A 14,407-nucleotide genomic window follows, 5' to 3' on the forward strand; every position below is an offset into this window, starting at 1 on the left:
CCCTTCATTATAATTGCACCATCTCCCGCTTAAGGGGACGCTAGCACAAACGCGTTAGAAACGTGCAGTACTCTAAGGGGAAGAGGCCACAGCGTCTTACGCAGCCGTTTACACATGCCGCAACGTGCACCGCGTTTGCCGACGCCATCAGCGTTTACGAATACCGGGGTAAGGCGGAGAGGCCACAGCGTCTTACACGAGCTTCTTACACGGGTCGTAACGCGCTAGCACAAACGCGTTAGAAACGCGCAGTCTTTCATTAATGTTGGGTATTTGTTGCCATCGTGGTGCGTCTGTCCATGTGCGCTTCGTGGCGTAGTGGTTAGCGCCACGCGTTCAGAAGCGAGGAGTCCCTGGTTCGATTCCGCTACCTGACACAACTTTCGGAATTTGTTTTTCTCATAAAAGTAGACGTGGCTACCTACTACTACTACTACAGAGGAGGGACAGACCCACACCCTAAGGAGCTTCGCCCCTAAAAAAAAGAGTTTGATGTGCTCTGAAACTTTCCAATGACCCTCCGTGATAGCTCATTGACTATGGCGTTGCCCTACAAAGCATGAGGTTCAATCTGATTCCCGGCTGTCCCCTTCCAGTGGGTTAAGAATTTTAAAATGCACAGGTACCTTGCACTGGGTGCACGTTACAAAAAAATCCAGGTTGTGAAAATTACTCTGATTTCGCGCACCACGGCGTGCCTTATCCTCAGATTGTGTGTTTAGCTATTAAAGGCCCCAATTCTTGTTTTCACTTGACCTTCTAGTTGAGAGTTTTGCGTTCGAATTATTGATTGAAATGCTGGTTAAATAATTTGTGCTACCTAATGATTGTGCTAAAAAATGGAGTACCTTAAGGTGCTCAAAATTCTTGCGCGTGTATGATTTCGATTCCTGCATTTCCAGTGTACATATAAGCGGCCGATACACCTGCGGTCCTCAAGTGAACAAACCGGCCATATCAGGTGTGCGCGATGGCGCTGGTGAATAGAAAGAATTCTACTGAAGCCATGGACGATGGTTGCCAATATAGGCGAATGGTAGAATGTCTTTAGAAATCTATACGCCTAATAAATAGAGTGATGCGCACGAAGGCGCATATTTGTTGAGATAGTGATATTTAGGTAGCTTTGTTTCGTTCCGTAATTCCGTGCTGAATACAGACGGCAACTTGCGCAAATAAAGCGGCAGTATTTGTGACTATACATACAGCCCCATTCTTTATGTGTGTTATGTCGAGTGGCCTGAGAGCTGGCATGCAAGTAGACTGCCACCTCTAAGCCTTCAGACGCCCAAACCTCTCGGGCGTCTGATATATTCGCACCTTCATGAACCCCTTGAGTGCAGAAGAAAGATATCTTACATGTTCACAAGTCGTCATTGTTTTCTATCGCAACGACAAACCCGCGAGCTTTTGTCAATATAGTTTGAATATTATTTTCTATTCAGCAGTCCTGCATCAGCAGATGCAGATGTAGTGTAGCATTGTTGGGAACGTTTAGTGTCGAGCGAATTTCGTAATTAAGTGAATTTCTGAATTCTTCTGTGTCTGCCCTATGTACATAGCTGACGCTCGGGGAAACTACGCTCGGATGTGGTTTTCAAATGCTTATGCAGAAGAAAGACAGCGCACAGTAGCCCCACCCCCCATTCCCTGCTATGGACATAAACTTCATATCGCAGATAACTTCAGACGTTGTCTGGCCAGTCGAGAATGTTGCACTTCTCTTCACGAATTAAGTTCCTCTATGAAATAATCTGCGAGTTTACCATAAGATATTAGTACAACAGGCGCAATAAATTTATATGGTTTAATAACTTCAGCCATTCGTTCTGAAATGAAAACTCGTCATTAGGTATCTGCAAAAGTTGCTGACTGTAGTACATAACCTAAACAACAATACTATGGCGGTTTATGATGTTGTCACTAACGTCTATGGCGAGTACTGACATAGCATGACCATGCCAACTTGTTTAAACAGCATTTGGAACAAATCCCGCTCAGACGCGCTGATTTTTGTTTCGCTGTCAAGTTAAAGCTTGTGTAATCGCGTCCGTCTGCACTGTTGCATCATGCTCACCAATAATCTCAAGCGTCCAGATTTAAGTGCTTCTAATAAGTGTGCTAGCCAGCTGCTCGCCCGTTCCAGTTTCAATATCAAACCATAGATGTAAATGCAACACGGCCAGCGCTGCGAACTCAAACGCGTAACTTCTAATGATAGTTGTTTTGTCAATTTGACTCTACATTATTACTTCAGGAAGAAATTCTTCGTTTTCGTCCGGCAGAGCAGTAGCGCCAGCACTTTGCTACTAGAGCTTGTTTGCCCGCCAATTAAATGAATTTTATTCTATGCTTTTTTTCTCGCAGCTTCTTTTTGAGCACGCATAAAATTGAAATTTTACGTGCACGATCTTGAGGTACAATTATACCATTATCAGTTCGGACATTGACACGCTTTAACAAACCGCAGTGATACTGAACGTTTAACAGCAATAACAAACGAATCTAGAAGTCACAAAAATATGTCTCATTTCTCATAACCCAGGCACACGCTCTAACAACATAAAAATCCCATTAGGCCCTTAAATACTATGTTGCATCCCGTAAGCAGTTTTCATTTGCTGTCACAGATAATGTTATAATGTTATCGCTTTTTCACACATTTTTAGGGCGGAAAACGGACCCAGACCTGTCACTGCATCTAAGATTCTGATCACTATCTCTAAACAGTGAAGCCATTGCCTTGCCTGACGTCCTTGAGCCCAAATTGGGGTACGTGGGACACTTGCGATTCGAGCGTTCAGAAAATGTTTAAGCAACATTGCGTAAAGTATTTCAAGGTTGAAATTGAATTTTGAATATCAATAACATTATTATTTATTAGAAATACAAATATTCTTCAAGGCTTTTTTTTCTATCCACAGCAACCTAGGCAAGAACTGACTTGACTACAATATCAACATTGAAAGTAAGGGCATATAACATGATGTGAGCGTAATTATTCGTCTCCGCGTCATTTCAATAACCAAACAAGAACAGGCATATAATAATAGTGAAAATGCTTGATCAACTAGTAATTGTGCCTAATATTATGTTTTTCTCACCATTTGAAAGGACGGTTTGCAAGTTTCCAGCATCCGTAAATAAATAAAAGTAATATTCCTTCACAGATTACTATCAGCTGTGTCTTGCTTTCATACTGTGAGACGTAAAGTTATAAATACACGACCAAAATAATTCTGGAAGTCACTTCCCCTCTACGGTGGGACTACTAATTCCCGCTAATTTTCTGCCAATAGGAAGCTAAAATCTGAAACTAAAGAATTCAAGCTTGCACGCTAACCTCAGACACAACTTTGTGTGTCGTGCACGCAGAAAGGGTGGCTTCCACGTCATCATATCTCCACTTAACTGCACTTCACTGCGCTCAAGTCATCGGGAGGCCATATTCACACCTCTACGACAGTCCACTGCTCACCTGAAGCCCTTATACTTAAGAAAAAGCCAGATTCACACCACTGCGCTTCATTAAAATTATTCCATTAAAACGACAATCCTATGACTTTTCTGCTGCGAAAACTGCCGCTTCACATTTCCGAATACCGTTCAACTGTACTTGTACTCACCGCCTTTCTTCGATGGTCTCTTATGGCGACTGGAGCCCGGGGCACTGAACGAGCCGCCCTTTGTCTTCGGACTGCGCTTTCCTACGTCTGCATACCAGGTGGAAAACAATGCAATGTATACTGCTGACTGTTTCAAATACCGTGGCAACTAGCATGGAGGTAATTCGACGGGCAATAGCACGCACATGATTTGATTATTCGCCCAAGAGCCCCATAGTACCATTTCGTTATGCACGTCAAAATGACAAATCTTTTGATTATCCATTGTTATTCCTATATGCACATAAAACACACGTTTGAGCTTCCGGAGTTTCAAGCGGCTTATTTATAAGGGTAAGGGTACTGCATCTACAGAGAGTCTGCGCAGTCTGTCGACAGATAACCTGAAATCGCTTCAATGCAAATATCATTTTAAAAGCATTCTTATCAAGATCTCTGAGGTGCCGCGCTCTCCACAGACTGCACAATGTTTTACTTTTGGGGAGTACTGTTACCGTGCCTAAGTAAATAATTTGCTCCTTGTATAGCATTGTGCACGGTGAGATTTTCGCAGCGCTAATCATAGAAGTGCGGAAAGAAAAGAAAAGGAACAACAGAAGGACAAAAAAGAGGGATCATGTTTGTCCTTCTTTCGCGAACCATTCGTTGTTTTTTTTTAATTTCCCACGACGGCTCTTCGGCGCGGCGAAATCACATGAACTGAAATTCTTTTATTGCGATAGAAACTATATGGACTCTCCAAGCGTATTTCTGCCGTCGTCGTCGCCGTCGCGGTGAGGTTCCGTATAAAGTCTAAGGGCGATAAAATCGTCGCCACGCTTGCTCACTCCAGCGTTTTGACAGTGGTTGTCTCCTGTCATCAAGTGTGATGTATTCATGTTGCGTGTGCGCGCTAAGCCCAGGCTGGTTAATTAGGTTACTAGTAAGGTTAGTAAGGGACTGTGTCCAAGTTTATGCAGCCGATAAAGCTACTATCCTTACCTCGTATAGCTCTCTACTAATTTGCTATCGCAATTGATGCTTCGCCTTATGGGCGAAACTGCCACTTTTTCAATGCCTTTATAGTATATATGGGGCAGCGCTGGGGATGTGACTACGATAGATGGCTTAATTATGAGTGCGCCACTCGAACAAAAAACTGTTTTGCTATAAAGTCATCTCGGGGCCATATGACAAAAATACCAACCGAAAATGACACCCATTTGTGGCCGTATTTTATGACATGATTTCGACTAGAGTGCTCAGACATCGTGGCACCTAATTGAGCGCATCTGGCAGGGAACTGCAACACTTTAAAAGTCTGTCATGTCTGGGACCTGTATAAAGAATCGCATTACAGTTGTCATTTGTTTAAAACGGTTGACTGTCTCTACCACACCTGCTTTCTCTGATTACGCAAATAATTGTGCAGAAAAGTGCCTCATCACTCCTACAGAATTTGCAAGACAAACAAACCCTTCCAAACCCACAGAATTGTACAATTAGTAAAAATATTTTATTGCGATAGAAGTTATGTGGACACTCCAACCGCAGTTCGGCGGTCACCGTGGTCGTAGTCGTGGTCGTCGCCGTGAGGGTCCGTATAAATTCAAGGGCGATAATATCGTCGCCGCCCGCCGGACACTGTATGTGCGAGTGCCAGCTTCTGAGGGTTAGCCAACGATCGCGGCTCAATCTCGTGCGTGCAAGGGAAGAAGGCGGGGCGGGGCGGAAGCGTGCCGTCATCGCCGTGCGCGAGAGACGGGGGGGGGGGGGGGGGGGAGGTTGAGGCCGGTGAAAGTAGGAGAGGCGGCGTTCAACTCCGGCGGCTGCTCCTTACGGTGCGGCCGTGCAGGCGCCGTATCTTGAACGCGATCTGGGACGTGGACAACGTGCACGCCCGCATGAGCCTCATCTTCAAATAAATCTTAGATGTGGACAAAATACGTCACGCTGATTGCCGGTAGCTTCGTATGCGCTGTGCTCTCGACGAATAGTTCGCGTTGAAGCGAGAGCCAGCACGAATGTCAATTCGCTCGCTGCTGCTGCCGCGTTTCTTCACGAGTATTTTGACAGCGAGTTTCCCGCGGTCATCGAGTCGAGATGTGTTCATGTTTACCTGGGTGCGAGTGACACTTTCACTGCTAATTTAGTTATTAAGCGAATGTTTACGCGTTTATACGGCCGATAATGCTGCTATACTTAGTTCGTATAGCTGTCTACTAATTTGCTATCGCAATCGATGCTTCGCCCCACGGGCGAGAGTGCGAATTTCTTTTTAATATATTCAGTTGCCTTCACATAAATTCTCGGTGCCTCATCGGAGCAGAATAGATGTTTGTCTGGAGTAAAGTTATAAGACATAGTCTTCTATCAAAAAACCTAGAAGTTACAAGAAGCTGCCCCTCCGTATGGTTGATGACTAGGGCTTTAGCCGAGAAAATCAGATAAACAGGACCTCTACCATTACATAATCCAGGAGGCTTTTCTTGGTTTCATCGTATTTTTTTTCAACTAACGCTAGCATAGGGGTGCTTCTATTGGTGTTAGAGATATTTTTAGGGCTGCTGCATTGATTTTATTATATGTTTTGTTAGTAGTCATCAATCTGGAGAAAAGTGCTCATTTTTTCGCGTGATAAGCACAAATGGTTTATTTTTGTAATTTTGTTCAGCTTCTTCTTTTCGTATAAAAACTGCTTGTCTGTCTGACACTGCACAAGCTGATAAAATTAGGATTCTTAGATTTCACGAGATTTGGGGAAAAAATGAACATCTGGTACTGACCCTTACCGCGACATATTGTGTGAATTATTCTTTCGGGAGATAGTACACTGCAGATGAAGACAAGTATCGGTGCGGAAAGCTAGAGCTTCCTTTTATGCAGTTCGTACATACCGAAGAAAAACTGGAACGCAGGTCCCAATCATTCCAATTGGAATCACGTTAATTTCGAATAGTTTTACGTAAGCAACTGTGTTTTCTTAAAATAATTTTTTGCGGGGCTATGAGCAAAGCGAGAACAAAGGGAATACAGGCGCTAACGTTTCGACAAGTGGACTTGCCTTTTTCAAGGCGATATATGCTCTTCTCGGCATAGTATATGTAGGTACGGTTCTCAAGGGGAGAGAGGGTAAGGTTGGTGGGTGACAAAAACGATCGAGGCTGTGTTAGGGGTGAGGGTGTATAATTGAAGAGAAAGATGTGCTACTCAACGTCGGTGGAGGAATGTAAGGTAGTGACGTGTGTCGGACATGGGAAAAAAACGGGGGATGTAATTTCGGGGCAAAAAAAATGTAAATATCAACAAAATATACAATTCAGTAGCGTAATCCTAGCTGCTATTTGTGAAGAGGACGAGGTGGTGCTTTAACGCGCGGAAATCCGCAATAGTTGAGATTTAGTCACGGATGATTAATAGTCACGGGCAATAGTCGCGGATAATTAAAGCTGTAAAGAGGGTATACTGGCGACGTCCAGGGAGCTCCAGGGTGCCTTGTGATGACGCGACGGAAAAGTCGAAACGAGTTTCTCACGTAACTTTTACTCTCTGCCACGTTCCTGCCGTGTCTATGTACGCTCTGAACCAGCTCCCGACGCGGCATGCAACACAGCGACAGAAGTGGTGGAAACGTCGAAGGAAGAGGCAATGAATGCTTTGCTTTAAAAGAAAGAAAGTATGCGCCTATATGCCATATATTTAAGCTACTGGAAGGATTAACGAGTATGTAAGGTAAGTATTTTTGCGCTCATTCTCCATGACACGTTGCCGGAGCTGCTCTGCTACCGCGTACAGCCTTGTGTAGAATATTTTGACCGAGTAGGATATGAGGCCAAGGACAGAATTCAATGCATTCTAGGAACACATTCAGTGGCGGACAAATGCGTTTTCGTCAATAAACAATAACGCCACGCCCACCATACCCTGTAGAGATGATTGAAACTAGGCTTACCCTTGCAAGTCTCTGTGCATACAGTCTGGTTGTCAAATATGTTATCACTTCGTGGACAATCTCCGTACTTATAATTTTCACATGCTCCTGCTTCTATGTTATAAAACCACTTATTAGTATCAGTCTCGCAGTCGTCGTCGTCACCCGGCATCGAGGTGCAGCCTTTGTTTGATGACACCGCATCACCTGCAAAAGAGTTATATTCATGTGTTGAATCTCTAAAGATAAATTATCCAAAAGTATTCGGTGGTTATATTTTAGCAGGAATATTTCAACACATTTTTTGGGAAACTTTTTTTTCTGCGCCCTTCTTGTATGAAATCGGGGTGAAAATCAATATCCAGAGACCTACTGCAAACTTGCTTGTCCTGCTCCAGGTCTTTTACGAACTTGCGTATTAACTTTTTAACAAGTGGGAATAATTCAGTCACATTATAAAACGAAACGCTTATTTTTGTTTTACGCCTACAGTCTGTATATGTAATGACTAACGTTTAGATCTTAATATCTAATCACTGTCTCAAGTGGTGGCTGGTATCCCAGACCATCACTTTCGTTCTTTCCTAAGAAGTTACGTATGGCTACTTCACTCGTCATATTCGTTTGCCTTTGCCAACACGTGGTCTAGCAGAAGGAGTGGCAACCGGCAAGTTTGTAGATTTGCATCATGGCAAAATTAAGGCACCTCAAAAGGCGCTGCAGAAAGCTTAGAGAAACAGCAGTACAGGCGGTGGACTTCAAACGAAGTTTCTGTTGCAGTTAATAATGTAATTAATATTATTTGCCTACTTCAACCCCTTGAGCCTATCTATCTATCTATCTATCTATCTATCTATCTATCTATCTATCTATCTATCTATCTAACTATCCATTTTGACCACCATGATCAAGTTGTATACCAGCTTAAGCCGCAAGGCATGTGATCGTGTTCCAGATGCCGTCATCATCACTACTTTTATTATGTCTCTTTAGCTACAATAATCTTAGCTATCTATCTATCGCTCCATCTATATGTATGTATATATATATATATATATATATATATGTGTGTGTGTGTGTGTGTGTGTGTGTGTGTGTGTGTGTGTGTGTGTGTGTGTGTGTGTGTGTGTGTGTGTGTGTGACGCGAGCAGGAGGTTGCGGACGTAGAACAACATGGTCGCCCGAACACTGCCTTTTATCCTTCGTCTTCCTCCTTCACCACTAATGCACGGTACCATCCTTGTGTGGTTCGTTACACACTTCCCCCTCCCCCCGAGAGAGTCGTAGGTACAGGGGCGGATGATACCCTCTTAATCTCCTCACATGAACGATTTCAGTGTGGCAGTCCGGTGACGTCCAGAAGAGCTCAGGTGGCCGAGGCTGGCTGTTGCACTCCGGACGACATATCCATGCTCCGATGAAGAAAGGTTTGGACACACAGCAGCCGTGGGAATTCGGATGTCGTTGCGACTTCCAGACACACGGTGTACCCTGCTCGAACGTGCGGTGGACTGTGTCGTTGCGGCGGCGTCTCTGTTGGTCTGGTTTGCCCAGGAAGTGCCCGTTTCTTTTCCGTCGTCGTGCACAGCGTTGTCGCAGGAATCCTTGGAGTGGGGGCAATACTGATAGATGGTGCTGAACATGAGTTTGGCGATGTTCCTTGCTTGCAAAACACCGTATTCGTTGATTTCGCCTTGGATTGAGTAGGCTTGAGCGTTGATGTCTTTCTTGTTGTTGCTTCTGTGGAAATTTTGGTGACGGTCTTCGTCGCCTTCTGTTTCGAAGTCGTGGTTGCTTCCGTTGTTCTTGGAGTTCATGATGATGACGTTGTTGCGAAATTTGCTGATGTAGCGCTTCTATAGAAATATGCCTTTGATTTCTTTCGCATATTAAAGTGGGGATCAATTGGTAGCTGGTACACTGCTCCTTTTTGTGAGACTTGTCTGGTGGTGAGGGCTGTTTGTTAGGATTCTCCGAAGGCTCTTCTGAGGCTGCTGGGACTTCATTCAGAATGGACGCTCCTGTAATCTGGCAGTGTGCGATGCTGCTTGGCGCGTGCGAAGCTTCTGAAGTGGTGAAAGCTTGTTGAGGTGTTGTGCGCGGAAGAAATATGTGTTGCGAAGTGGCTAATTGGTCTCCTAACGAACGTGGAATATCCGCTGCTGCCGAAAGTGCATTTTCTTCCTTGTGAAAAAAGCACGCGCTCGGAGTGGTTTCCTTCTGTTGTCGAGGCGGGAAGGTAGTCTGCTTCATGTCACCGCTGGAAGTAATAGCAGCGCTCTTTGCTTGACTGGTGTGAACGGTACCGTAGTCTGAATTAATGCAGCTTGGAATCCTGGATGTTCGATCATTGGATGATGTCGCTGTAGACGTGACTTCACCGTGCGCTTCCAGTGATCGGTCTGACTCTGGAAAATTCGAGGTGCCATGCGCGAACGAAGCAATTCTGTGAAGCACGGGCTGCGGAATGAGCGTCATAGAGGACTGGCGTGACTGGAAACCAGGCGGCGGGTCGCACGTATAAGACGCAGTGAACGCATCTGATGGATTCGCGATGGCAGGAGTACGATAGCATAATGAAGACGCACATATTCGCGACTCCTGCACGGCACTGAAACCTGGTGGAAGGTTCGGTCTTGAAGCGAAGCGACTTGGATATCGCTCAGCGAAAGGAGGCTTTACTATGTCCATTGTGAGTGGTGAAATCATAGTAAGCTTGCGATTTTCTTTCGTCTTTTCGGGAGGACCACTACTTGAAGAAATTGTCGATGATCGAGTCATGCGTGGCTTTGGTTGGCACTGATGATGATAGTTACGTTGAGTCTGTGCGTGACTGCGGCGACCCAATTGAAATGTGTCCAGCTGGTGGATAATGGAGGGATCTGTGACATATACTTCAAATCGACTCATCATCTCTTCTTTGATTTTCTTCCATGTTTCGTTATTTTCAAATATGTGCATAAGGTAGAAGTGAAATGCCTCACCAGTGACGTAATCGTTGAAGTTTGCGACCATATCCCGTTCCGACCATGATGCAGTGGATGCGTGGAACTTGAAGAGGTGGTACCAATCTTCCACGGGCCCATCGTCCACTGATCCGGTGTACTTGGGTATGTCTAAGGCTTGTGGTGATGCAGTCATAATGCTGGTCGGTGTCGGTGGGGAAGCTGTGCGCTCAGGATTCACAGCGTGGCATGCAAGACTTGCATGTTGATGTGTGCTCGATGCGGTGGCTGCCAGGTCTTTATCCTGTCGACTAGTGTGACGCGAGCAGGAGGTTGCGGACGTAGAACAACATGTGACGCCCGAACACTGCCTTTTATTCTTCGTCTTCCTCCTTCACCACTAATGCATGGCACCGTCCTTGTGTGGTTCGTTACACACACATATATATATAAATAACCTTGTGAGCATTTCTTTCATAATATTTTCCCCGGGTTCACCGTAAACTCCCAATGCTATATATATATATATATATATATATATATATATATATATATATATATATATATATATATATATATATATATTGTTGCGAAAGTGAAAGTGCCCTGTGTGTGTCTTCAGATACCGTCGTACCACCGTTGTCGGCCAAATGTGTCCCAGTCGCCTGTTCTCCTGCAACCGACAGAACTTTCGATGCTACCGTAGAGCCCGTTCCCCTTAGTTGCATTAAGAAGAATGTTCTGGTCCCCTATTGTACGCTGTCGGTTATTGACGGGCGTACTGTCTTATGGACGATAAATTGCTCCAATGAACCCACAATACTACCAGAGGGTCTGAAACTTGCAGCTATTCGTGAACATCAAGTGCTGGCGCTCGCCATCCTCGCAGAAAACCCCGATGCCACGGATGAGTCCCATTCAGCTGCATGCGCGACGGACACTTCCATAATGGCTATGGTAAACAAATCGCTCTGTACTAACCAACGTCAGGAGCTCGCCAACATTCTACGAAAGCACTTCCCGGTGTTCGACTTTTCCCAGCAAGAGGCTTCACCATCCTTTCCCCCTTCTCGTGTACAGCACCGCATAGACACATGATCTCACCAGTCTCTGCGACAAAAGCCATACCGGGTGTCCCCTTCGGAGCGCAAGGTCATCAATGACCAAGTCCGTGACATGCTAAAGAAAAACGTTATTCAAAAGTCGAGTAGTCCGTGGGCAGCCCCAGTAATTCTAGTCAGAAACAAAGATGGCACGTGGCGATTTTGCGTTGATTACCGCCGCCTCAACGCCGTTACCAAGAAAGACGTATACCCTTTGCCACGGATTTATGATGCTATAGATTGCCTTTCTTCGGCCTCATACTTTTCGAGTGTAGACTTGCGGTCCGGATACGGGCAGATTCCGATGCACAAGGCAGACAAGGAAAAAACTGCATTCGTTACACCAGACGGACTTTTCGAATTTACTGTGATTCCGTTCGGGCTGTGTAACGCGCCCGCAACTTTTGAGCGATTCATGGACAACATTCTGCGTGGTTTTAAGTGGGAAGTCTGCATGTGTTATCTGGATGATGTCGTGACTTTCGGACGCACGTTTTGTGAACACAACGCACGCCTCAATCTTGTGCTATAGTGCCTAGGCAAAGCACGCTTGGTATTAAACTCCAAGAAATGTCGCTTTGGAGAACGCCAAACAGTGGTTCTAGGCCACCTAGTGGACAAAGAGGGAATAGGACCTGATCCAGCGAAAACGGCTGCGGTCGAAGCCTTTCCACAACCTCGCTCAGTAAAAGAGCTGCGAAGCTTCTTGGGCCTTTGCTCAAACTTCCGTCGGTTTATTCCCGGATTTGCTCACATCGCGCATCCACTGACGTGTCTGCTTCAGAAAGCTAGGTGTTCGATTTGACTGGACCCCAGAATGTGCGTCTGCTTTTCGTGAACTGAAGTTCCGTTTGACGTCCCATCCCGTTCTCAAACACTTCAACCCTGTGGCTCCGACAGAACTACACACGAATGCTAGCGGTATTGGTGTCGGCGCTATTCTTATTCAACGCTTCGACACCAAAGAACACGTCGTGGCGTACGCGAGTCGCTCTCTAAGCAAGCCCGAGCGCAATTACACCGTCACGGGACAGGAATGTCGCACAGTGATTTTCGCAGTACAGCGCTTTCGGTCATACCTGTACGGACACCCTTTCACCATCATCACAGACCATCACTCTTTGTGCTGGCTCGTCAATCTGCGTGACCCATCTGGTAGGCTTGCACGTTGGACCCTCCGTCTACAGGAGTACGACTTGACCGTTTCCTATAAGAGCGGTCGACGGCATGCCGACGCAGACTGCTTTTCGCGGCTATCGCTTCCCACGACGGACTGTGACGCGGACAACTGCGACCACTACATAGTATCCTTGGAGCCAGCATTTCCTAATATAAATACCTTTAAGACTGAGCAGCAAAACGACGACACTTTAAAGCAACTGCTGGCTGCCAAAAAGAAATCAACGCCAATCGCTTTTGCACACGTGATGGACTCCTAAATAAAAAGAACTATTCTACCACAGGCTCACGATATCTCCTCGTGGTCCCGAAAAGTCTACGCACTTCCATCATGCGGGCTATGCATGATGACCCAACCTCCCGTCATTTGCGAGCAGCTAGAACGCTTTGCCGTCTTCAAGAAAGATTTTACTAGTCCTAATATGCATCAGATGACGTGGCAGTACGTGTCTAGCTGCAACGAATGTCAACGTGAATGTGAAAATTGATTTAGTTGGAAGGTACGGATATGAATCTGTTTGTATATGAGGTGCGCGTGATGCTTCCCTCTTGCCGAGTAAATCGGGATTTTTTTTTTCATTACAGCGCTGCAGCTGACGTTAACTTCGGAAAATCGATAATGGAAACGGAAATCTCCAAACTCCGCAGCGACGAGAACCAGGCGTTGCATGGTGCATTGAGTACACGTTACAATGCGCAGAATAATTTTAAGCACTACTGAGGATGCGCTTAATCACGCCACAACAGCATGACTACACAAACTCCTAGCTGCTGAGCGGCCACGCAAAAAAAGAAACAAAAGAAAAAAATAAGGCAGAAGTGATCGTTCTAGACGAAGCGACTTCATGCAGTAAGAATGGACGCTAGTGCGTCAACACCATCGCTCTTCGGCACGCCCAGAAAACATTTGTGGCACGCCAAGGATGTAGTCCGCACTTCGCAGGAAGCAAACGATGACGCATCACTACATCTGGTGCTAAGTACAAAAACAAAACAACAATGTGTTTGTCTCTTCTCGCAGCGGCTGATGGCGGCGAGGGAGAGCCGTTTGAAATAAAGCTATATTCACTCATTCGTTGTACCGTGTCATGCGCTGTTTTTGTTATTGTTCTTATCATCAAGTACGAACTAGAGCTTTAGAAATGGCCCAACGGCAAACTCCCCTCAGTCTAGTCTAGAGTTACCATATATGATACATTTGTATCTGATCGCACGGACAATGCCACCACAGATAACTTCCATGAACCGGTGTTTTCGGATAACTTGCATGAACCGGTTGCAGTCGGGGTTTTCTGTTCCGTGACAATCCAGTTTTGAATCCATGCTCTCTCCATTGCTTCGCTTCGAAGAACTGCCCGACGTTGAAGTCTCGTATGAGGGAACTGTAGTTCTACTACTGAGCATTGACGTCAAAAAATGGGCAGGCCCAGATAACACTCTGGACGCATTTCTGCTCAGGTATGTGGAATGGGTTGCGGGTTACTTAAAAATTATATTAGACGTCTCGCTTGTAGGAGGCCCAGTCGCTGAGGACTGGCTTACGGCAAAGGATATACTTGTGCACAAGTCTGGAGATAGACAGATAATTCAAAATTATCGTCCAATATCGCTGACCTGCGTTTGCTGCAAGCTCCTAGAACACTT

At 45.5% G+C, this 14,407-nt stretch overlaps 1 protein-coding gene across 1 annotated transcript in view; it reads right to left on the reverse strand.

Moving 5' to 3' along the window:
• LOC119458800 (actinia tenebrosa protease inhibitors-like) overlaps positions 1–14,407 on the reverse strand; it is a 96,451-nt gene that overhangs the window by 77,635 nt on the left and 4,409 nt on the right. The window contains exons 2-3 of the mRNA XM_049671438.1: positions 7,558–7,743; positions 3,627–3,713 (exon numbers count right to left, since the gene is read on the reverse strand). Coding sequence (XP_049527395.1) covers positions 3,627–3,713; positions 7,558–7,743 — 273 coding nt within the window. The remainder of the gene's footprint in view (positions 1–3,626; positions 3,714–7,557; positions 7,744–14,407) is intronic.

Source organism: Dermacentor silvarum, chromosome 7, assembly GCF_013339745.2.
Source record: "Dermacentor silvarum isolate Dsil-2018 chromosome 7, BIME_Dsil_1.4, whole genome shotgun sequence".
In the NCBI taxonomy this organism is placed as follows: Eukaryota; Metazoa; Arthropoda; class Arachnida; order Ixodida; family Ixodidae; genus Dermacentor; species Dermacentor silvarum.